Source organism: Toxotes jaculatrix, chromosome 10, assembly GCF_017976425.1.
Source record: "Toxotes jaculatrix isolate fToxJac2 chromosome 10, fToxJac2.pri, whole genome shotgun sequence".
NCBI classification, from domain to species: Eukaryota; Metazoa; Chordata; class Actinopteri; family Toxotidae; genus Toxotes; species Toxotes jaculatrix.
Genome location: NC_054403.1, coordinates 2,908,591 through 2,933,105, shown reverse-complemented (window position 1 = coordinate 2,933,105; position 24,515 = coordinate 2,908,591). Strand labels below are relative to the sequence as shown.

The 24,515-nt window shown below is 43.8% G+C and overlaps 2 protein-coding genes across 4 annotated transcripts; one reads left to right on the top strand and one right to left on the bottom strand.

The window, feature by feature from the left end:
* The first annotated feature begins 774 nt into the window (after nucleotides 1-774).
* On the top strand, nucleotides 775-12,384 carry nocta (nocturnin a). The gene is made up of 3 exons (XM_041048280.1): nucleotides 775-1,387; nucleotides 10,543-10,842; nucleotides 10,948-12,384. Exons 1-3 carry the CDS (start codon nucleotides 1,183-1,185, stop codon nucleotides 11,811-11,813), a joined length of 1,371 nt encoding a protein of 456 aa, XP_040904214.1. The 5' UTR covers nucleotides 775-1,182; the 3' UTR covers nucleotides 11,814-12,384.
* Nucleotides 12,385-14,268: 1,884 nt separating this feature from the next.
* Nucleotides 14,269-22,823, bottom strand: elf2a (E74-like factor 2a (ets domain transcription factor)). Of its 3 annotated transcripts, none has more exons than XM_041048632.1 (9): nucleotides 22,537-22,823; nucleotides 20,378-20,461; nucleotides 19,081-19,363; nucleotides 18,465-18,572; nucleotides 17,121-17,237; nucleotides 16,818-16,901; nucleotides 16,117-16,309; nucleotides 15,746-16,003; nucleotides 14,269-15,564 (listed from the first exon to the last, which is right to left on the bottom strand). In XM_041048632.1, the coding sequence occupies exons 2-9, from the start codon at nucleotides 20,450-20,452 to the stop codon at nucleotides 14,988-14,990; spliced, it is 1,695 nt and encodes a 564-aa protein (XP_040904566.1). In that variant the 5' UTR covers nucleotides 20,453-20,461; nucleotides 22,537-22,823; the 3' UTR covers nucleotides 14,269-14,987. The 3 variants fall into 3 exon arrangements, with proteins under 3 accessions (XP_040904566.1, XP_040904567.1, XP_040904568.1); XM_041048633.1 differs by having other exon boundaries at nucleotides 17,121-17,234; XM_041048634.1 differs by lacking the exon at nucleotides 20,378-20,461.
* Between the last annotated feature and the right edge of the window lie 1,692 nt (nucleotides 22,824-24,515).

The window sequence follows — 24,515 nt, the reverse complement described above, 5'->3', positions numbered from 1 at the left end:
GCTAACTCCACTAATACAGATCAAAAAGAACATGGAGGGGAGTGACACTGAGTAATTCACAGTATTTGGCTGCAAAAAAAAAAAAAGATCATTAAGCATTTCTTTGCAACTAATGAACAATGCAAACAACAATTTTAGGTTGAATTTTTGTCATGTTTTACACGGTTCTCATAAAGGGAGAAGGTTGGCTTTAGTATAAAAAAAACACTGCAGCTTCCACACACATGTTCTAAAACTCATGTTCTTTCTTTTTATATCATGTGGTGAGAAGTTTATACTGACTTCATTTCTCCATGAAAAATGAAGATACATATTTGTCTTAAGGTTTTATTTGGTAAGTGTGATAAAACTGACTTTCAAAACTGACATTTATCCCAAAAACCAAACAAAACGTCTGTACTTTCAAAAAGAAATGAAGAAAAAAAAGAAGATGATGAATTGATCCTGCTCTCCTTAATCTTGTTTATTCTTTAAATTGAGAGGCAGGCAGTATATAGGCTGATCTAGATCGGGCTGTTCTGTTTTTTTTTTTTTACAGGACTACAGGTTTCCAGGAGAAGTTAGTACAGTTTACGCAGGACACAACGAAGACAGCACGGGCAACATACGTAGAGAGGCGTGTTCTTACGTCAGAGCCGTCATTTTATGCAATGAGCGCACTGAACGCTGATTGGCTTGATTGTGGGAAAAGTTTACGCCCTCTTCTCGCTAGTTCCTGTCTCTTTGGTATAAGGGTTGGTGCGGGCCGAACCACTGGAGACATGAGGGGGGAAGGCTGTATGAAACAGGTTTAAACTTTGACTTTCATCAGTTTGCGATAGAAAATAAAACAGTCACATATATTTCCCACTATAACTATATTCACCTTGCGTATTATATAGTCACTTCTAACGTATGTGGTGCCGTCCTGAAAACGTCGCGGACTAGCCCATCTTTTGCCAACCCCTCATTAGCACTTGTTCCGTGACTCACCAGGAAAAATGATGTAACTTACCGGCTTTCTGCTACCTTCAAAGGTACAAAGAGAAAGGAAGTGTACCCCGTCAAACCGCGTGTTAGAGGAACGTTCTCAGGCCTTTAGCTGAGTAAATGGCTCGGTTTGGTTAGTCACTGGTGAAAGGACAACGGAACACTTCCCTGTAACGTACAGCTCTTTCTCTGTCGGACTCAGTGCGGTAAAGAATGAACCCAGCTCGTCGCTGCTCGGCTTTATTGAGCCAGCTGTGCGTGTCCTCACGGGGAGGACCGACAGCCAGGAGACAGCTTTCAGCGGGAGCAGTGTCAGACCCTGCGGGGCCACGGTACTCCGGTGTCAGAGGAGTGGGAGTGAAAGAGACCGGTCCCCAGGTGACGCCCAGCAGATCATCCACCACAGGGGCAGCAGCAGGTATTTGTACATCTAAGTCTACTGTTTAGTATCATTTGGGACCATAAAACAACTCGAGTATGTGTTTCTACCAAATCCCGTTCAAAAATCTGACCGGTTAAAACGTGGTTACTCATCAGTATGTGACGTGTCATTTTCCATGACCCAAAATGTGGTTTTTAAAATCGATGTCACTCAAATTACAGTTCGTCACATGGTACGGTGCATGGAGCAGAGGTTAACCCTTTCCATGGTGCACTTTTCTAACTTTTGTAACTTGAGATTTTGTTAAAACAGCGTTCTCTGACTTCATCGGGTTTACCACTGCTAATACTAAAGCACTAAGGATCTAAGCAATGTTTTCTGACAGTGACAGTGTTTTTCATTGGGCTCAACATAGAGATCTTTTCATACTGAGAAAAGTTACAGGTCTCATCCGCATACCTGTATTATCGGATTACATCACCTTTGCCATTCTGCCTTAAATGTAGTGCTTTACCTTAAAGGCAACGCTGTCTTCTTATAAGTTAGACATATATGTAAGACCGAGCATGTGTTTGGGGTCATTCCATATGTTAGACTTGATGATCTATCAGACATCATCATGTCTTTACTCTCCACAGAGCCCCACTGACCTCTGCCACATACATAGTTACCTCAAACATCTACCAGCTGGAAGAAACACGACAACAAAATACCTCTAATTCAACCAGGAAATGTTACCAAATGGCTAGAACAGTTACAATATGTATCTGCACAGGACAGACTTTTTCTTAAACCTGCAGCGTCTTGGTCCACTGCTTACATCATCTTCTGAACAATATGTTCTGAAACCTGCCTTTCTGCACACCAAACCTCCAGCTTAGGTTCCTTATTACTACAACTACTACTATTAGAGAAGGAAGCTTCCTTCTAAGCACCAGCCATTTTCCCCATTTCATTTGCCACGATGGGGCTGCCCCGAATATTTTGATTACCAATTAAACTGTCAGCTGTGGGCTTTTTCCAGTTGAAGGTTTAGAAATGTCTTCTTTTATCTAACTGTACATGACTCAAAGATATTCAGTGTACAAAGCCACAAATCTTCATATCCACATGCCTGGAACCAGCCAGCGATTGGCCTTTTTGACTGTGGATAAACAGGTTATAAAATGACATATGAAAATGAAATGATAATTATCTTGACAAAGCAACCTTTACTCAAGGGCTGTGACAAGGCTGTGACCCTGTGACATGGTCTTCATGGGTAGATGATGCTGTACTGAGTTGTCACGGAGGTGTAGATGTTTTAACTCTTGATTATTCTGAACATTTTCAGGACATTTTTATTTTTATTTGTCCATGTTGGCTAATTATTATCTAGTGTTAGCTACACACTTTATACATATACAAGATTCTCTTTTGCTAAATAAAAAATAGCAGCTATGAAAAATGAAATTTGCACCATGACCCCTGTGACCTGTCAAGCAGGCAGTGTACTCCTGGGAGTTTCTATAGGTGGCACTCTTTATCTCTTCAGCCACAGAAGCTAAAACTTCCTGCTAAGTAACCAGTTCTATTTATTCCCTCTCTAAAACTGTTATACAGGATGTTCTCGATGTCCTCTCTTGTGGGTCTTAAGCAGTTACCTCTGTAATCTGTTCAAGCAGCCTCAGTTTCCTTCCTGCCACTGCAAACCATGACACTGCACTTCCATGTCTCACAGCAGTAATGCTGCACTGAACTAGCTGACAAATAGTCAGCTAGTATGTGAGGGAGAACAAGAGCCCAGCTTGGTGCTGAGGTGTGAACGCACAGGAAAACACACATGGTTACATCAGTGTAAGGAAAGACTGCTGCAGATAAGTGCAGCTGGATCTATATAACTCCTGCTTCCATTATAAAAGCATTATTTCCCTCAAAGAGGAGAGGATTTTGGTGTTTCAGCAGGAGATACTATGAATTCATGTTTATTTCTAAAACGATATCTGATTTAGCTTAAGGTCAAACAATGATCAGGGTTTATCTGATATAATGGTTTGACATCACATTTTTTTTCCCCCAAGGGTTTGGTTTTATTCAGTTCAATCCAACATATCAAATATAAATCCATTGACTCCCCTACTGAATTTATTTAAGTTTATATTTTGACTTTTAAAAGTAAGTGAAGTTATGAAGGTAAACTCTTCACTGACTGATAGGGCAGACTGTGGCTGCACAACTAGAGCTGGGCAATAAACAGTTATGAAAATTTCACAGAAAACGCCCCCACTGTAAAGATGATAAACTGCTGACTAATTTTCCATAAATGTATCTGCTCTAACCCTAACCATAACCCATTTAATCTGCACATATTAAGTGGGTTTCGTAGCGGATGGGTACCATGAGTCAGGCAACCGCACAGGGCGATTAAATTTTTTTTTTTTTTTTTTTTAAAGCTGGAAAACAGCAGAGAAACACCTGGTGTAAGATATGCAGGCAACCTGTGCACCACCATCTGAAAAGTTAACGTTACCGTCCCAGTATACAGTGCTCCCAGACCTAGCAGCCAAGCTCACAAACAAGCCTCCTGTGCAGTAACAGATACAGCCTGTTAGGTGCACACATCTTTCTCAAGCCACTTCATCCAAACATTGAAGATCCTGATTCAAATCTATGAAGCTGTTAAGCTTAAAATCCTCAAGATTCTGACCCCTGAAATTGCTGTGACCCAATCAGCTGAATACTGAAAGTATAGTAAAGTATTTCATTGATCTTATTGACATACAGTATTTATTTTGAATCTGAACACATAGTATTAAATGACTGTCTGAAGGAAAATCAGATTTTTGAATATCAGCCTTCAAAAACTCATACTGCTCAAATGCGAGCCAATCAGGAACCAGCGTCCAGGTCAAAGTGTTTAGCAGTTCTAACTAGGCTGAAGGTTTGTCTATTTTAGGTATTGTCCCAAGGAAACAGGTCAGGTCTCGAGGTTCACTCCTGTAGTCAGGTCACGAGCCCCCACCCCCGGGGAGCTGCATTAATGGTTTCTGTGGTTGAGTCCTCCAGAGGCTAAAACTCTTAATATAACTCCATGCAGATCTTCACCGGGCTCCATTTGTAATGGGGTTGGTCAGTCTGAGTTACATAACCATCCAGTAAAGAAGACATTGGTCAAGAGGGAGTACACACTAGGGTTAAATCTATATGTCAGGCCTATATTAGCTTCTGTTTAACAAGTTAAATGTCTCCAGTGCACTAAAGCTAAAATATAAAACCGATCTGTCATTGGAGGTCTCAGCTCAGTGGTTGTCAGTGTCATCCTTTAAACCCTTCTCTCAGTCAGTGGAATTCAGCTGTTTCAGCCAGCTCAGTGTCTGATGAACAGAACATTTATACAGGACAATCCTTCATTCATTGCTCACCCTGTACCACTTAATCTAATATGCCACTCCAGTATTCAGTCAATTGGCCTGTAGTTCCCCACAGCATTGGAGAAGATTGGCTGGAATGTGATCTCTGTCTGTGTAACCAGAAACACAAGCCTGGTTTACTATTCAACAGCAGCTTCACACCATCCTGGAGCTGGACTCCTGCCACCGTGAGCTCTGTCCTTTGGCACAGGAAAAAAAAAAAAAACAGTGGGCATGGAAGAGCTGCCACTCAGAGTCTCAACACCCTGACTTGTGTCTAGTATAGTTCGTACTGGTTTGGAAATGTCTTTTTTTTTTGTTGTCCTACTGTAATGAGCTGTCTCCAGTGGTGTAAAGCAACACCAGTGTTAGCTCTGCTTCCGTTTCTATTTCTGTCACTTTCTTTGCCTTTGAATCACCCTCTCATGTTGGACTGAGGGCAGACTGGATGCTACAGTGACTCGCTGTTGCCTCTCCAGGTACAAAGTGGTACCAAACGGGGTGGACCAGGCCTAGCTGGTTAGCATGCTAACTTCAGTAGGTATCTCACAATACATAGACATCTGGTGTAACATAAAAATAGCTACTTCTTCACATTGTGTTGATCATTTTCTTCATATTTTCTTTGTCTTACCTGGGGGTGTATGAATATGTATATATACAGGTGGTTAACATGGAATGCAGAGGCACATAATATGTGTGTGATTACGTTGCCTGTGCGACAGTTCATTGTTGACTGACATTCCAGTTTACTGAGGTTCCTCTCTGGACTGCTTACACTGCACAGCTCTCATTTTGTTACTTTTGTGTGTGTGTGTGTGTGTGTGTGTGTGTGTGTGTGTGTGTGTGTGTGTGTGTGCGTGTGTGTGTGTGTGTGTGTGTGAGTGTGAGACAGTGAGAGAAAGGGTAGGGTGGGGTGGGGGTGGGGTGGTCCAGGCATTCTTGATTGGGCCAGACATGCACCAAGTCACTCCTTCATCTGGCTGCCACAGCAGCATTCACTGGGACTGTCTTATGACAGACACATTGTCCATCCATACCCACATCCAGCAGACTGCTGCTCCCACTCAGAGCAGCTCTAATGAAGAGGAGTGAGGGATGACTGAGGCAGGAAAGAGGGAGGACTGTTGGGTGGATAACCTTCACAGAGGCTGAAAACTGGATGTTTGTGTGTGTGTGCGCTTCCTTAATCAGTTCTGTTCCATGTAAGTATATATATCAGTGTTCATGTCTGTAGAGTTGATAACAACAGGGCTGTTATTTTAGGTCGAGTCTGCTTTATCTGTAGGGCTAAACCATTTTAGGAAAAGATCTATTTGCAATTTTTCTGGCAGGATATTGCGATTTTGATTTGAGTCACAATTTTCTTCAAGCTTCAGTGCAATTTTCACAATGTACAGTAAACATTTACAAACATGACAGAAAACTACATCATACCATTACAACATTAAATGCCATTACTCTAATGCAGGAATGAAAACTAAAGTTAAGAATTGATTTCAAATGTATTAATTAACAAGAAACATACATGTACAGTCTATAAAGTCCTTGACCAGTGACAGTTATTACAAATGAAGAACTAAAAGAGCCATCTTTGACTGTCTTGACTTAAAATAGTGCAAAAAAAATCCTTAACTGTGTTAAGTTAAAAAAAAAAAAAAGTTAAATAAAATACAAAACTTTACAAAGCAGATTTTTGTAAGTATTTTGTAAGTATTTGTAAGCAGTATTTGTAAGGGCTTCAAAGAAAAACTATACTGACTATACTTAATGCGCACACATCATATTAAATCCGTATGAATGAATGAATTGATAAACACACACTCTTAACACTTACCAATTGCAAGATGCAGCCTGTGTCCAAAACACTGAAGTCTGGTCCGTTGATTAAGTTCCATAGCTTTGGTGACGTTTGCTGCATTTGTCGGTTGTGAGACACGTCCGGTCCTCTTCTTTCAGACCCCAGCTTGACAGACACACTCTCTCTCAGTCCCTGGGCAATATTCTCTCCGGTGTGGTAAGCGGGAAAGTATGCTGTCTGCAGGCAGCGACTTTTCAGCTTACCACTTGTTAGACTTTTCACCAATCATCTGTTCCTGGTGCACGTCTGCAGCCTGAAACCCGAAATACTCCCAAATAACCGACGTGCTGTTTATATTGGGGATTAAATGCCGTAACTCCGCTTCTGGTCCAGCTGAAGCCATTTCACTAATGAAGGAGCAGGTGGAGCAGGTTATACTGATGAGTGAGCTCGGCAGGTAGAGGAGACGGCATGTATGTGTAAAACAGTTGACACAGCAGATCCTGGGTCAGTCAGGATCACTGCAAAAAAAAAAAAAAAAAAAAAACCGCAGCTTTGGCGATCACATGATCGCGTTGTCTGAAATCGCAATTTCGATCAGAAAACGATAAATCGTCCAACCCTAATTATCTGTGGCCATAGTAAATCAGCAATCATTATAGTAGCATCACTGATGCTTCTATAATCTAATAGAGATTACCTGGGTTAGATTGTTTTTACTGTGTAGTATCTTCTTTTCTGAATTGTGTTTCTACTTAAAATCAGTCATGATTTATGACACATTTTTAATAATTGTTCAGTTTCATATTTGGTATGAATTTATCAGACTTTTAACCATGAACTGAAGGACAATCCTTAAACACCTTGTGTTTTTTATCATACAAGTAATCTTTCACTTCCATATTGTCTCCTTATACACAGTTCTAACTATCGGTCACAGTGGCAGTATGTACGTATTATGACTGAAAATGATTAAGTGCAGAAATACTCAACAAAACTCAAACTAAAGAAGGGGCAGGACTTGACCTTTTTCATTTCCTTCAACAGGAAGCTTTCACGAGACTATCTAAGCAGTCAGGAAAGAACATGAGCAAAATCACTCTTACAGTCTCATAAAACAGAGAATGAAACTGAATCATTAAGTAGTTAATGGAACTTTTTATCTTTATTGGTTTCAAAGGCAAATAGTTTTTATACATATAATAAAAAAAAACCTAAATAACAGCTTTCATTCACTACAGTCAGTGATGGAAGTACCAGAGAAGTATAGTCCTCTGTGGAGCTTTATCCAATCACCAAGCTCCTCTTTAGAGATTTAATACCAAAGCCTGAATGGAAAAGTGAACTTGCTTTGTATGGGACAGGGGATCATGCAGGATGACTCAGCTGAGTTTCATCAGGATTGCTCCAAGACAGCTTGAGTTATGGGTAGTGTCCTGCTAAACCCCGCCCCTTGCGAAGATTTTTGATTGGCAGCCATATTTTTAGATCGTTATTGCCTATGTATAGATTTGTGTATCATAGTCATAGTGTTCAAGAGGCATTTTGCAGTGTATAGCGAGTGTAGATGTGAGTCAGATTTGAAGTTAGTAGGACTCACAGTGATTCTACCCCTTTGGGATTAGAGCCCTTATAATAACCCAGAGGTTATTCATGATTTCAGATTAAGGATTAATTACAGGACTGCAGCATTAGAGTCCATGACATTATGTGGCTGTATCTAACAAACAGGCATCTCAGTATAGCATAAACAGCACTGATGTTGGGACTAACATGTAAGTTGCCATCTGATTTTTTTTTTTGTTTGACAACAAGTGTCACTGTCAATGGTGAGAACACAGCCATTCTCCTATAGAGCCAGTGGAAGGTTGTCTGTTGTGGTGAATGTATGTTGGAATGTGTTTACATTGACCAGCCAACAAAAGAGGGAGTTGAGTAAAGTACATGCCTCGTCAGTTACCTAAAAATATGAACAGAGGTACACAGCGTGTGTGTGTGTGTGTGTGGTGTGTATGGGGACTGCCATCACTCTCTCTGGGTTTTTAAGTGGTGAATCCAGATGAAGCAGGTTATGTCCATGATCTGTGTCCATGTAAAGCAGGTGAATGTGTCCACTGACAAAGAGAACAAGCCCACGCTCTTTCTGCCTCTTCCCTCCTCTGTCCTCAGGTAACCACAGGTAACCAGAGAACACATGTTCATTGTGTGTGTGTGTGTTTGTGTGTGTGTGTGTCTGTGTGTTTGAGTGTATCCACACCGGATAGTCCTGCCATCCCCACCTGTTGGACAACATGTCCCACCCACTTACTCCAATCCTTCCTCTCTCTTCTTTTTATGTCCCTTTTCCTTCTAAAGATGCCTCCCCCATTCCCCCCACCCCTCAATTCTTCTCTCTCTCTCTCCCTCCCTCCCTCTCTCTGTCTGAGACAGGCTTACTGTGTCTCCCCTCTATGTTGAGGTCATTCTGTCAGGAGAGAGGGAGGACGGGGTGAGAACTGATGAGTCAGGGAGAGAGAGGGAAACAGATGAACGAGCGGATGAGACAGATAAAGAATGACTCACAGAAGAGAGGGAGGGAGAGAGAGAGAGAGAGAGAGAGAGAAGGAGGGAGTGATCCAGCTTTGTAATTAAAGAGCATAAAAGGGAAGAGGGCAAGAGTGAATGACAGAGACAGAGGAGGTGGACAGTGCTGGTCTTTAGAGAGAGGAGAGCATCTGATTTGACATGGACGCCATGGGTAAGACATTCATGCTGACAGTCACCTAGAGTAGTTTAAGATCGGTGAGCAGGGCTGACTTTTATATACTCCTGTCTATGTTAAATAAACAAAAAGTTTTTTTTTAGAAAGGTTTCAAAAAAGGTGTTTCGTCATTGGTACTGGTTTTCCACCGGCACCAGTATCACATTGAAAACAATGCTCGGCCTCACACTGACATTGCCTGACGCTCTGCGTGGGACTACGCTCAGTCAGACATAGGCTTCCTGTAGTGAAGGGTGTGGGGTTTTCCAGTGGTCCTGGTGCCTGGGTACCTCCTGCTAAATGGTAGCAGGGTGAAGAGGCTGTGGTTCTCCATGATGCTGAGGGCCTCGTGGATGAACCGTGCAGTTCTTAGACCACACAGTGATGCAGGTGGTCAGGATGCTCTCAGCGGTTCCTCTGTAGAACATGGTGGGGACACAGGAAGTAGAGCTGTTGTCGTGCTTTCTTAGAGAGTGTTGTCACATATGAGGTTTTCTCTGATCTGCACTTCACGGATCCTGGTGCTGCTGACCCTCTCCGTAGCAGTGATCAGCACCTGTCCATGACAACCTCCTTCCTCTTCCCTATGTCCAGGGAGAGGTTGTTGGTCTTCCATCGCTAATTGGTCCTCCTCTTCTCTGGAAGCTGATTCATCTTTGTTGTTGTTGTTGTTGTTGAGACCTGCTGCTTTATGTGTCATCACTGTGGCCTGTGAGGACATCCAGGACCCAGCTGCAGAGGGAGGTGTTGAAGCCTATAGCTGGATCAGCTTCACAATCAGGTGTCGGGCTGAGCTGAAGTCTAACCAGAACCATCCTGACAGATGTTACCACGTCCACAGTGGACTGGTTGGAGCGCCAAGCTAACTGGAGGAGGTTGAGTGTGGTCAGGAGGACAAGATTTGGACCAGAACCACTGGGACAGCCAGAACAGTGGCACCGAAGCCACTGAAGCAAGCCGTTTAAGGGATAATGAGAGTTTGTTGCAGACAGACATTTAAAGATGATGACAGTCTGTTAACCAGATAAATGTCCAGTCAGTGTCCTCTCCTACCTCCGTATGTCATGGCGGTGAAATATACAAGGTGTCTATTCAATAACGACACTGGACACTTAATCTCATAATTGAATAAGCACACTGTGGTGGCTTCTCATCATCCTGCAGGGCAAAGCTGTTCTCTACTCTTATGAACTTCACATGACTTCAGTAAAAGATGCAGAATCCTGTTGTTAAGAGTGAGTTTTCATTTTCTCTCCATCAGTTTGTCCAATGGGTGGAAGCAGCAGCAGCAGCAGCAGGTTGTTTGGTACGTTGGCCCCATCGCTCAACAGCTCCGCCTTGGCCCAGACAGACCTGTACCCGGAGGAGTGCCCAGACCAGGAACTGGACCAGGACCAAGCCGAGGTGTCCCCGGACCAGCTGCTCAGAGAGTGCGAGGATGCCCTGCAGACGCGGCCGGCCCGGCCACACCGGGATCTGGTCTATCCCAGAGGCATGGCGCCCTGCAACCATATGCACAGCCCCTCCATACGGGTCATGCAGTGGAACATACTCGCACAAGGTAGAGTACGGTTATATTCTGTCTGTCTGTGTGTGTGTCTGTCTGTCCACCACTGACCGGACTGAGGTTTTCACTGTACGTCTGTCTGTCTGTCTTTGTTTGCAGCTCTCGGTGAGGGGAAGGACGGGTTTATCCGCTGTCCACTGGATGCTCTCAACTGGCAGGAAAGGAAGTACTTGATCCTGGAAGAGATCCTCACCTATCGCCCCGACGTCCTGTGTCTACAGGAAGTGGACCACTACTACGACACCTTCCAGCCAATCATGGCCAGCCTGGGTTACCACGGCAGCTTCCTGGCGAAACCCTGGTCTCCCTGTCTGGATGTAGAGCAGAATAACGGCCCTGACGGCTGCGCTCTGTTTTACCGCCGCTCTCGCTTCTCCCTGCAGTCCACAGCTCACCTGCGGCTGTCAGCCATGATGCTGCCCACCAACCAGGTAGCCATCGTCCAGACGCTGAACTGCCGGGTAACGGGCCGGCGGCTGTGCGTCGCCGTCACCCATCTGAAAGCTCGTAGCGGGTGGGAGAGGCTGCGGAGCGCGCAGGGCGCTGACCTGCTGCAGAGTTTACGCAGCATAACATCCCGGGGCGGCCAGAGCGAGGCGGCGTCGGCCGCGATCCCTTTAGTTGTGTGCGGGGACTTTAACGCGGAGCCCTCGGAGGACGTTTACAGACGCTTCAGCTCATCCCCCCTCGGCCTGAGCTCTGCGTACAAGTTGCTGAGCTCTGATGGACAGACAGAACCAGCCTACACCACATGGAAGATCCGCCCCTCTGGAGAGAGCTGCAGCACGCTGGACTATATCTGGTATACCCATGATGCTTTGAGAGTGGACTGCCTGCTGGACATTCCTACTGAGGAGCAGATCGGCCCAGACCGCCTCCCTTCCTACCACTACCCCTCTGACCATTTATCACTGCTCTGTGACATCAGCTTCAGGGAGGAGCCCCATAGGCTGATGTTAGGCTGATGTAGGCTTCCAGTCACAGCATCTCTGGACCAATGGGAGGACCGAGTGAGGAGACTGCATACTATAAATCAGAGTGATGGTTTGGAAGCTGAGTCATGAAAAGTGTAAAACCATGCTTTACTCAAACATGAGTCAGCTCCTGTAACGATGCTGTTATTATTTTAAAGACGTTGGGTCAGACGCTGTGATTGGACAGACGTATGGTGTCTGGGACAGGTTGGACTGTCAGGTCTGTCACTCTCCAGTGTTTTTTTTCCTAAATGTTCCGTTTCTTTAACTGAACTTCAGCTGAGACGGCAGCTAAAGGTTCATTTGCTGAACTGTGAACACTGGAAATCAGCTGCACTTATTTATTGTTTCCAACACACAGAAGATTATTATTAACTTAATTTGATGACTTTTTTCTTTCTATTTTTTATCAGTTGGTTTGACCATAATCAACATCCTTTCCTGTAGTGTCTTTTAAATGCACTGAAGTGAAGCAAAGCGGTTTTTCAGTTTGACGTCATGACAGTGTTACTGCTCCACTGAGATATTCATATTTAATAGAGAAATAAAGAAACTGATTTTACTCCTGTTGTTGTTGTTTTTACTTCCTGCTGGTACAGCTGACGGATGATGCTTGTTGTGAATGTGACATCTCTTATTCATGCTGATTTTCTAGCAGCTAGCCAGCGAACTGTTCAGCATGAAGGGGTTAATCAGCTGACGGGGCTGTGTAGGAAAAGCAGAGACTTCACTTATTCAGACTCCTTCACTTTTTGCACACTCATTAATCTACACACACACACACACAAGAATCTGTAGAATGTTTTCTTGGTTCACTTTGGGCCTTAACACCAATCAGTGATGGTCTGAATATCACAGTGTGTCTGAGTATTGTTGCTGACCATGTTCATCCCTTCATGGCCACAGTTCACCATCTTCTAATGGCTACTCATGCTGTGCTTATGCTGCGATAAGCTTAGACTGCTGGGGGATGATGCACCTCTCCCTCTCCATCTGTTCTCATTCATTTCACATTAATACATGTTACTAACTCAGCTTCTTCTCTTTCCTAAAGTTCTTTCCTCCTCTCTTCTCTTCTGCTGTCGCTCTGTGCAGGTTCATCTGCCTACAGAGCTGCAGATTATTATCATTATTATTCTCTCACCCTCTCGTTTTCTCTCTCAACCCCAACCAGTTGAGGCAGACGGCCTCCCACCATGAGCCCAGTTCTGTTCAAGGTTTCGACCTGTTAAAGGGAGTTTTTCCTCTCCACTGTCTCCAAGTGCTGCTCTTAGGGGGAAATGCTAACCTGCTCTATATGGAAAGTGCCCTGAGGTAACGTCTGTTGTGATTTGGTGCTATATAAATAAAACAGACCTGAATCCAGTAGAACACCTTTGGGATGTGGTAGAACAGGAGATTGGCAGCTTGAATGATGTGATGAATCATGTGAACATGGAGCAGAAGCTCAGAGGAAGGTTTCCAACATCTGATGGATCCACGAGAGCAAAGGGAGGAAGGAGCCAGTGTCTGATGTTCAACTCAGACAAGACTGAAGTTGTTGTACAGACCAACAAACACCTCAGAGACACACGATGTAATGACAGTTACTCTTGAAGGCATTTCCCTGAGCTCCAGCACCACTGTGAGGAATCTCAGTTATCAGGATGTGTCCTTTAACACTCACATCAAACAAACAAACTTCATGGACTGTCTGTTTTCACCTACGTAACATTACAAACATCAGACACATCCTGTCTCAGAGAGACGCAGAAAAACTAGTCCTTGATTCTGTTACCTCTAGGTTGGATCATTGTGATTCCTTATTATCAGGCTGCTCCTCCAGAGCTGTAGAGCCTGGATCTGCCCCCACCATGATCCAGCTTAACACACACTGCTACAGTTATCATCAGTCTTATTAGTATAAATCTCCGTGCGGACCTTGCTGTTACAGTCCCACCTCTGCCACAATATTCAAACAATCATTAAAACAACACACACATTTTTTTAAGCGCTGCAAATTTGAAAACATACAAGCTACAAACAAGCTACGAGATACAAATGTATTTCAAACTCAAAATGAGCAAAGGTGCAACAAATACAGCAAAACACTGCAACACCTTCACAATGTCATAAGATGCAACAGCTGTTCTGTTGTTGTCTTTTTGTGTTTTTTTTTTTTTTAATGAGTGGATGTTACCTTCATTTGTTTTGTTTTTTTTTTCGTTATGTGACGTGTTTTGTCATCGTGCTGAAGATGTTTGCGTGTTTGTGTTTTGCTCAGCTGTAATGAGTTTGGGACCACGGTGTTCAGAGCAGTCAGTGCTGCTGTGACCAGCTCTCCCATCATCTGTGTGTGAAGGACCATCACCAGTCCACATGTAACACATCTTACAGTGTTGGCCGCTGAAAAGACACAACCTGTCTTTTTTTTTTCTCCCTTTCTTTTTCAGATGACTGAATAAAACAACTTTAGCCAGTTTTAATTCACGTTTGTCGTTTTTTATAATACATATTTCAGTAAAATCTACTTCAATACACTGATAGTACAAGAAAAAAAAATAGTATATCATACTTCAAATGTGGAGCACACCATTTAGTTCTTTTTTCGTCGATGCACACATCCTTTTTACTCCCTTTTTATGAACAGTACAAAAAGACGCTGGGTGCTGGGAGGAGGTGACAGTGCTGTTGGAGGAGGGGGGGGGGGGAGCGCAACTCTGCAGACAAACCATTATAGACTGGAACAGAGGAGGAAACAAAGAGATGGATTCTGACTACGTGTGTACTGATACATCCAGGCTGAGTATCAAAAAAAATGCTTTGTACATTTCTGTTTACAAGATTTCTCTTTTCTGCTTTTTATATTAGGCTTGATTACAAAAAGAAGTTTGTTTTTTTTTTTTTCATGTACAATCTAAGGCTGCCCATGTCTTCTGAGCTCTGAAGGACCTGTGTGTGTGTGTGTGTGTGTGTATGCGTGCGTGTGTGTGTGTGTGTCTACAACAGTCCCTTTTATCCTTTATTGGGCCTCTGTCTCCTTGGAGACCAGTCTGAGCCAATGACAGAGTAGATGTACCCTGAGGCAGGGGTGGTCTGGGATGTGTCCTGCACTTCCTCAGCAGTGTCCACAGTCACTTCCTGTAACCCCCCCCTTACCCCCCCCCCCATTTGAGGGCAGAGCTCTCAGGATGATGGGATTTCTTCTGTTGCTGCTGGTGGGCTTGAGCGGGGCGGAGCCTCTGCTGCTACTTCCGATTGTGCTGCCTCGGGCTGACAGTTGGAGGGCTTCGGGGGCTGGGTGGGGACTTTGGGCAGGGCGGGGTGAGGCTGGCTCACCTGGAGCTGAGGCAACGGCTGAGCCACCGCCGCCGGTTTGGCCAGGATGAGCTGCGGCGCCGACCGGCCGGTCGTTAGCTGGACCGTAGGAGCGGCGCTGGCTGCGGGTTTAGCGGCGGCCTGTGCCAGCTGCGTCGCCACGGGTTTGGCCTGGATGAGCTGCGTGACCTGGCCTGTCGAGTTGGCCTGCATGAGCGTGGCCAGCTGGTTGGCCGGGATGGTGATGATGGTGATCTTCTCTCCAGCTTTGGAGCCGGCGGGCAGAACGGTGGGCAGAGCCTGGATCACCAGTTTGGGGGGAGCGCTGGCGGAGGCGTTAGCTACCGTTACCGGGACGCCCGTGGTGGTGGTGAGGATGGGCGAGGAGTTTAACGTCACCTGACCTAGTGAGTTGGTCATGACCACTGGCATGGCTCGGATGGGCCTGCAGAGAGGACAAGAACACATTGACAGAAGGTGACACACAGACCCTGCAGGTCAACATCTATCATTCGCTGACCTCACACATGGCTTATCATGAAACATGTGAGCAGACTAACATTAGCCACTTAGCACCACAACATGTTCCTTATCATGTACAACTAGCAGATTAAGATTTCTCAGACCTCGTGGTGGCATTGCCGGGGATGACGGTGACGTAGGTCTGCTGAGGCTGGGTGGCAGCAGGGGAGTTCGTGCCTAGGCTGGCGGGGCCCTGCTGGTGAGCCAGGTGCTGGCTGGACACCATGCCCTCGCTGTCTTCCACCTCCTTGCCCCCCTCCTCCTCCTCCTCAATCACGCGAATGTTCTTGGGCATGTCTTTAAACTGGTACGCCAGCCGCTGACCCTCCACCTTCGCCAGGATGCCACGCTGGTAGTAATACCTACACACACACGAGGAATATCAAAGCAGTGTTATTATGCATGACACAGACTATTTAGGACAATCAGTTACTTGTGAAGAAGACGGGGGAGGGGGAGGGGGGGGGGGTGTGACCTGAGGGCTCGGCCCATGGTCTCATAGTTCATGTCGGGCTTGTTCTTGTGCTTCCCCCACAGTTTGGACACGGCCTTGGAGTCAACCAGTTTGAAGATGCCCTTCTCCCTCTGCATCCACTTGATGTATCGGGGACAGGTGTTTTTATCCTGCAGCAGCTCCAGCAGGAACTCCCACAGATAGGTGGTGTTACCTGGAGAACACACACACACACACACACACACACACACAGGCTGACTGTAAGCCCACATGGCCAGAAGCTTCAAGTGATCAGCAAAATAAAGGTGTGGTAACATTTTTATTACATGAACGAGACAGATGCAGACACATCCTGTTCTGTCACTGAGTTACAAGTTCTGGGAAGAGCTAAGATCAATTATTGTTCCTGAATTCTTATTTTAGAAAAAATCCAAATCTGGGGCTCTAATTCTCTTTCATAAGATCACTCCGAGTGATTACATGAGCTGGAATACTCTGCATCCATCCATCCATCCATCCATCAGCTCTCCCCGCTGATCCTTTGCAGGGTCACGGTGGAGCTGGAGCTGATGGCAGCTGACACTAGGCGAGAGGCGGAGGAATATTTCCCAAAAAAAAAAACAAAAAAAAACTCAACTGTGACTGATTCCGATTTCTGGACTTCTCTAATCAGTGTACTGCATGCTGCGTACTCTGGCTTCAGACAAACAGCTGACACAAACCTTTGCCTTCCCTCGGTCTCTTCTTGATCCCCAGGTCAAAGGAGCCGTTGGAGGCAGGCTGGTGTGACTTGGGCTTACGTCCACCTGCACTCGAAACACACACACACACACACACACACACACACACACACACACACACACACACACACACACACACACACAGAGGTCAAGATCATTCTGAAAGACTGTGGAGGCCGGCCAGTCAGTGGGAGTGGGAGCATCATGGAAAAACATCTGACACACCATGAGTGATTTTTAGAGAAATAAGAAAACCTGTGTAGCCTCCAGCGCAGAGATACTGACCTCCCCTCTTCTTCTTGGCAGCAGGTTCACACTCGGGAGGAATAGGGAAGGACTCCTCCTCTATGGGTCCACACTCTGTAGACACCTCCACCACTGTCTCCATCATCACATCCTCTGCTGGGGTCAAACAAAACACAGCATTCACACTCTTCTTCCCACTGGATATCACAGAGTGAGAAAGGTACACAGACACTGTGCTCGGGGGGTTTGTGATAGCATCTTTATTAAGATGCCTGCAAAGTGCCTGGAGTCTGTGTGTGTGTGTGTGTGTGTGTGTGTGTGTGTGTGTGTGTGTGTGACACCCATGAACATGCAGACAACAGATCCTCACATTAAACACCACCACTAGCTAAAGAGACAAGATCCAGATATACTCCTTAACAGACACGCAGCTCTCTTCAGACTGCACACATAGATGTGTCTACATGTCATATGTGTTGGTGTGCATTTGTGTGTCAAACCCACACAGACACACATGCAGAGGATCAGTATAATCACATTAAAATGACCCAGACAAAAGACCTTCACCTTAGTATTCAATCCATCTGCTGTATTAATATATAGTGGTTATACTGCACTTTAATTTATTGATTGCTACTCCACCACATGTTTCATTTATGCTCCCTTATAGGCTTGGCTGGGACCACACTAACAATTATAATAATTCATTTAGAACATCACTGAAATGATGATGTCTATTATACGATGGATTTAAGCTCATCAAAGATCTGAAACTACTTTCAGATAACATTTTACACAAATGTTATCTTTTCTTTGAGTGGTTTGAAGCCCAGGAGGAAAAGAAACTGCATTATTTAAGTGATTCTGTTCACCAAGATAAACTGGCGATTAAGCTTTGTACAAACAAAAAAACCAAAAACTGGTCTGGAAAATAAAAGCAAACAAGCAATGTAAATCACACTCGTGATATTAGTCAGAAAGGAAAAACTGCAATCCTCAACTTGTTCAGCCCTGCCCCTCCAATGTCCTACCCCGACATAACACTTTCAGCTGTAACATTATACTTAGGAGTATTTTCAAGTTGCCCAATGTCTCACAATGTCTACAAAGTGTCATTAGAAGCACAGCAGGACAAGGTCTGTAGGACCACAGTAATATGAATTCTACAATAAATATACCCAAGGTTTCTCACAGTCAAAACATTTTTAGGAAACATAACATTAAGCTTTAGGGGAAAAGAGCTAATATGCTACATCACACAGCAGATGAGAGATATTTTAAACCCTGATGTGGCCAAACTAAATCATATCAGAGGTCCACAACAAAGCCTGGACCAGACCTGACTTCATCAAACAGAGGAGGAAGTAATGACAGCGTGTTTACCTGTGTTGCGTTCACTGTGCAGTCCTCCAGGAGACTCCATGTGAAGAAGAGCTTCAGCCGCTTCAAACGTTTTGTCAAAATACACCATGTCATGACCCGACATCTCCACTGAGAAGAGGAGCAGACAAAAACTGTCAGCACACAGATCTCTGCAAACAATGCATGCTCACTGAGGAGACCGTAAGACCAGACCTGTAACATGGGGTAACAACACAGAGATCCTGTTTCTGGTGAGAAAAGGTTGTATTCACAACAGAACAGCGCTGCAACCTCAGCTATTTTAAAATGTTGACTTCCTTGTTTGAGGTTTGTAGTGGCAGTCTGTTCCTCCCTTCCTGTTTCCTGTAAATCTGGTGTGAACCGTTAAGACACTGTTCCTGTCAGCAGAGGGCAGTCTACTGCTGCAAACCAGTGTCAACCACACTAAGCTTGTGCAGACCTCACAAAGTCGTGCAGTTTAGTTTTAGACCACCTGGAACTGAGTCCAGAACAAAAACCTGAAGGTCAAGTCTATAAAAGGTTCTCTAAGAACTGAATTTAGACTTTAAACGTCTCCATGCACCACCACAGATGACCTCTTTCAAGACAGCCACAGTTATCCATAACTAACACTCACCAGTCTCAGCCACCTCGGTGACCACCTCCTGCTCCTCGGCCACGTCCTGCATCAGATATGTCTCGTCATCGTAGACCAGGACCTGGGCCGAGTAGCACTCCTCCACCTGGGCGCTGGGCACCTCCTCCACGATTACAGCCGGACAACCCTCCTCCTGCAGCACCACGCTCTCCTCCTCTTCCACATCTTCCTCCACCTCCTCGCCGCCCTCCATGATCACCGCCTCCACCTCCTGCTGAACCACCTCTTCCTCCTCATCCTCCTCAGCCGGATGCTGCTCACACTGAACACGGGTTGGAGAGATAGAAAAAAAAAAAACAATTGTGTTCAACAATTAACTGGATGAGTTCATCGTTAATGACATTTGGGTTGTGCGAACCCATTTAGGATCTTGACTTGAAGTTGCTCACTGAATTTTCAAACATGCTCATCTTTCTCAGTCCAGCTCTCTGTTCCATTAAACTCTGGCAGATATTGATATGTTTGTTTTACGGTACCGCCATATCACCAACACTTTATTAGAGCCTGTCCTGATTAAATATTAAATGTTAGAGATAAAACCATCTGAATATGTAAACTCAGACAGTGGGAAAATATAACAGGCATTTTTCATTACTTTCTGACATTTCATTGACAAAACAATTACTTCAGATAATAATTAGCAGATCAGTCAACAAAGAAACCAACTGTTAGTTGCGGCCCTACACCAAACACAAAACGCTGACAGAAAATATGCAACATTTATTTGGGAGAATCTGTGTTGTTGCTGCATTTTGCTTTCCAACCAGCGGATCCTTGAAAGCTTTCCAGGAAGATGCTGACTGTCACACTGCTGCCCAACGTCACACACACACTGCTTCCCACTGATTACCTGCTCACTGTCTAATTAGTCCTGCCACGGTTTCACTATGAGCCAAAAATATTATATACACTTCTCAGTGTTTCCCATATATTGATTTATTTGTGACAACTAAAACGGACCATTACATATTGATTTTACTATTTCAAATGGGTGAGATCTTATTCTACTGGAGAGCTGTGCACAGCTCAAGGATTCACTCAGACCCTCCCGTCCCTCTCTGTCCCTCTTTAACACACTGACGACAGGACCAGCCACATCCGTTGGCTGTTTTTTTTGACCCTGTCATTCAGGGTGGGATTATTTATATGACACAGTGTGGAAAAAAATGGAGCTGTATGCCGTTCAGTTATTTATTTATTTGTCACAAACTACTTGGCAATTAAAATATTTGAACTGGAACAGGTTATATGCTGTATTATTTATATACAGGCTTACCTGCTGGGGCTCCTCCACCACAGTGACATACTCCACTATGTTCCCTCCACCGTCTGACACTACCACAGAGGTCATCACTCATTCCTACCAAAATAAAAGCACAGCGGTTCAATTGCGATTTTAGAATCTCATTTATATACAAGTTTGGAGTGTGTTTGTGTGTGTATTTGTGAATATGTGCAGGGGCTGAGGTCATGTGAAAGCCCCATGGGAGCCTGCTCTCCTCATGACTTAGTCCCTGTAATGTTGTGGTCTGTGTTGTGAGGAGACCATGTCAGCTTCCAGACAAAAAAATCTGCTGGTAACTTCAGTCTTAAGCTAAATGCAGCTAAGAAGTGATCTAACAAGAGGCATATCATTTCAATAACACTGTCACTACATGTACTGAGAGTGCAACTTATTGGTCATAGACCTTTGTCAAGCATCAAATTCACAGTAAGAAACAATAACATCTTCATCCTGGAGCCATAGACTGCAACAACAGGAAGAAGGAGTCACATCACAAACATCTGAGACAATAATACCAGCTTAAAACAATAATGATAAGTGTCTTGAGTATAAAGATGTTGTTGTTTCATGTTATGAATTTGATAACAAATGAAGGTCTATAATAGAAGTGTAGGATTCTTATTTAACTTTTAACAGTGTGTGGGAACTCAAAACACATGACGGCAGATTTTCCTACACACTTGTCTACCTGGTATTCATTAGACAGCATTCAATTTAATATTTCAGTGACATTCAATCTTATGAAGCTGCTTCACACTGCTCAAGACTGATTTCTGTGATATACTATTATGGGTAAGGACTGAGCGTAATAGTTAATAATGCCAATTCATCAAGCCTGAACTCATGAGAATTTGATATGAACTACTGATCAAGGTATGTGTGCAAAGTTAAGCAATGGCTCAGAGGCTTGGTATCATATCATCATGTACTTACAATAAAGAAACTCAAAGGCTGAAAGTACAACTCAACTGATACTTTGGAAGGGCTTCTCCTAACAGTCCATCATTTACCATAAACAAGGCAAGTGTCCTGAATACAAGCAGCTCAGGATGCAAAGGAGAAAAGTGTAGCGCTGGCTAAATGCCAGCACAACTAAAAATGGGAGGAGTGACTGAAAAATACTGGCAGTGTCCATAATGTTAAACGCGGCTGGTTTGTTTGAGGTGTTACAGATATCTGTAATTCAGTTTTTCATATTCAAAATGAAGATTTCAAATATTCACAGTGCCATTCTTCCCAGGACATTCATGTGCACTGGGCTTTGAAGATATCCACAATTACATGTTTGATATCCTGAAAGCAACAGAGTTCATACAAGGAAATTCTCTCATCTGTCTTCTGTCTTATACGAATGTTCATTGTGAATATCAAAAGTGTGAAATTCAAAGCCCAATAAAGTGTTGTGGATATCTGAAAAGTTCTGCCTGACTATGAAGAACTGAAGTACAGATATCTGCATTATATAGCCAATCTATTTACAGGTTAAAATGGCCACTTCTACTTTTTACAGATTTTTAGATATCCTAATTAGTTTAGAAGAGTACAATAAAAGTTGTAGACATTCTGAAACACAATTTTTACTAATAAGAAAGTTACTGTTCATATATAACACAATTTTGACCAGCAGAAATGCTGTTATGAATCTGTAAAACGTCAATACAGACAGGAGGGAGGTTCAAATCCATGTTAAAACGGTTTCCCATATGATGACAGGCACTGATCCTTCTCCTCACACAATGTTTACTTTCTGAACGTCTATGCTCACTGAGTCTGCGGCTCCAAACTCGCCAGCTAACTAGTTTTAGCTAATGCTTCTGCTACTTGCTTAACAAGACTTAATCAACTTAGTTACTTCATTAGGTACTTTGTTAAGTAACGTCACATATTCAATACAATAAAAAAAAAATAAATGAACACTGCCTTTTCCTTTAAAGGGGAGATCCCCCACAATCCAGCAACTTGGCCATGGCTATCATTAAGGTTAGTTATTGAGCTCAGTTAGCAGATAGCTAGCGAACATATACACCGTATTTTATGAAGGAGTGCACTATGACTAACTAGCCAATAGAGCAAATTACGACGTCTGTATTGGAAGCTGTGGTCAGTTGGAGCCTGCTGATATGTTAATGAAACGAGTTTCCTCCCCTTACCTTGTTTTGCTTTTGCTAGCGAAAAGTAAGCTCCACGGCTAGCACTAGCACTGGGCCTAGTGTTAGCTAACGTTAGCCAAGTTGACGATGCCAAAAACGCTTACTTCGCGCGCATAAACAAGAGTTTGCAAGTCCTCCGTCCCTCGGGAATCACTTTGCAGACACCTATAGGTGTCCTGCGCTGAAATCTAAACGGTGAACGCGGATGCAGGCCCTGAAGTTGTGTTTTGATGACTGCTAGTTTCTTGCTATCCTGTAGCTTTCCGGCGCGCCGCCTCTTCGCTACAAACGATCCAGCGGGTCAATGCACAGACCGCCGTGACGTCACCAGGACAAACCCCATAAACAATAAGCGACCTCGTATGTACTCTCTGCTCAGATGTAAGCTTGTAACTGCTCTCCTGGCTCTACAGCACACTTTTATTCTCTTGTTTTTTTTTTATCATTACACAAACATCAACAGCCATACCAATAAATAGATATATATAAAGTAATTTCCTGTCAGTTTGATTACTGTGATTATTAAAGGACAGGTTCACAGTTTTTTCAAGTCTGTCTTAGAACAAGAGTCAGGGTCCCAGATGAACTCTGAAAGGGTTTTTGCTTGGTGTAATCATTCCTCCTGTTCATACTGACCACTAAGAGATCCCCGCTCTAATGCACTTCTAAATCCAAAAGACTGAACATGGAACAAAATCCATACAAAGCACTCCATCTTGATGTGGGGGTCTTATGTCAAGATCAATTTTCAACCATTCTGTTAACTGATACTGAACTTATTAAGGTGCATATTCCCAAATTAGTGTTTTACATCAAACTACCGCAATGCAAACCTAGTCAAATGTAGTAGGAACACTGAATATGATGCACGGGGTGGAACAGCAGCTTTGTTATGTCATATTACTTTTGATTGCAGGTTTGAAATGAACATTTCCCTCAAAAAGACATAAATCTGAGCTCAATCTGAAACTGTCAAAGCTCAGAGGATGATGCATGTCCGACAGTGATGAACTCAAATCAGCTTTTCGATTCAATTCAGAATTATTTACAGAGGTCCAAATCATAATTTACATTATCTCCAGGCACTTTACAAAGGATGAAAACCTAACAGTTCCCACCATGAGCAAGCACTGGGCCACAGTGTGGAGGAAAAAACTCCTTTTAATGTTTTTAATCCCTTTTTCATTTAGAATATTGAAGGTTTGTTTGTACAGGGAGTAGTATAATGAGTCTTGTCTCCAGTTTCTCCAGCTTTCTCCCAGCATGTAACACACCAGAACATGTGGGAAAGGATCATAGCACCCAAAAATACAGTATCTTGGCTGCATTCAGAGACAGTTTCTAATCTGTGTAAAAATTTCACAAGTTGTGTTTAATGGTTTTTACCATTTTTATGTGACATTTCCAAAAATTAAGATTTGGTCAATGACTACACCAAGATATATAAGTTCATTAGCTACTCTAATTGAGCACTTTATCAGGAACACCACACTAACACTGGGTCCTTTCTCCCTTTGCTCTAATGGATTCACCAAAAGTTGGAAACCTTCCTCTGAGCTTCTACATGTTCACATGATTCATCACATCATTCAAGCTGCCAACCTTCTGTTCTACCTCATCCCAAAGGTGTTCTACTGGGTTCAGGTCTGGAGACTGGTGGAGGCCACTGAAGTTTTCACTGTCATGTTCATGAAACCAGTTTGAGCTGACTTTGGCTTTGTGACATGGAACATTATCCTGCTGGAAGTAGCCATTAGAGGATGGTGAACTTTCAGACCATCACTGATTGGTATTAAGGCCCAAAGTGAGCCAAGAAAACATTCCTCACACCATCACACCACCATCAAACTGGACTGTGGATACAAGGCAGGTTGGATCATTTTGGAAACATGATTCTCACTGGTTGTGACCAGATCAAAAACCTGACCTGTATCACTGCGTGACACTGGGTTGAGGATCTATAGGGACACTAGCCAGTT

What these genes read in the sequence shown, in the direction of transcription:
- nocta (XM_041048280.1), top strand. Translation starts at nt 1,183, where the DNA reads ATGAACCCAGCTCGTCGCTGCTCGGCTTTATTGAGCCAGCTGTGCGTG. An exon ending in CACCACAGGGGCAGCAGCAG is followed by an intron (nt 1,388 to 10,542) that starts GTATTTGTACAT and finishes TCTCTCCATCAG; the next exon opens with TTTGTCCAATGGGTGGAAGC. An exon ending in GTGGAACATACTCGCACAAG is followed by an intron (nt 10,843 to 10,947) that starts GTAGAGTACGGT and finishes CTTTGTTTGCAG; the next exon opens with CTCTCGGTGAGGGGAAGGAC.
- elf2a (XM_041048632.1), bottom strand. Translation starts at nt 20,452, where the DNA reads ATGACCTCTGTGGTAGTGTCAGACGGTGGAGGGAACATAGTGGAGTAT. An exon ending in TGGTGGAGGAGCCCCAGCAG is followed by an intron (nt 19,364 to 20,377) that starts GTAAGCCTGTAT and finishes ACCCGTGTTCAG; the next exon opens with TGTGAGCAGCATCCGGCTGA. An exon ending in ACCATGGGCCGAGCCCTCAG is followed by an intron (nt 16,004 to 16,116) that starts GTCACACCCCCC and finishes GTGTGTGTGTAG; the next exon opens with GTATTACTACCAGCGTGGCA.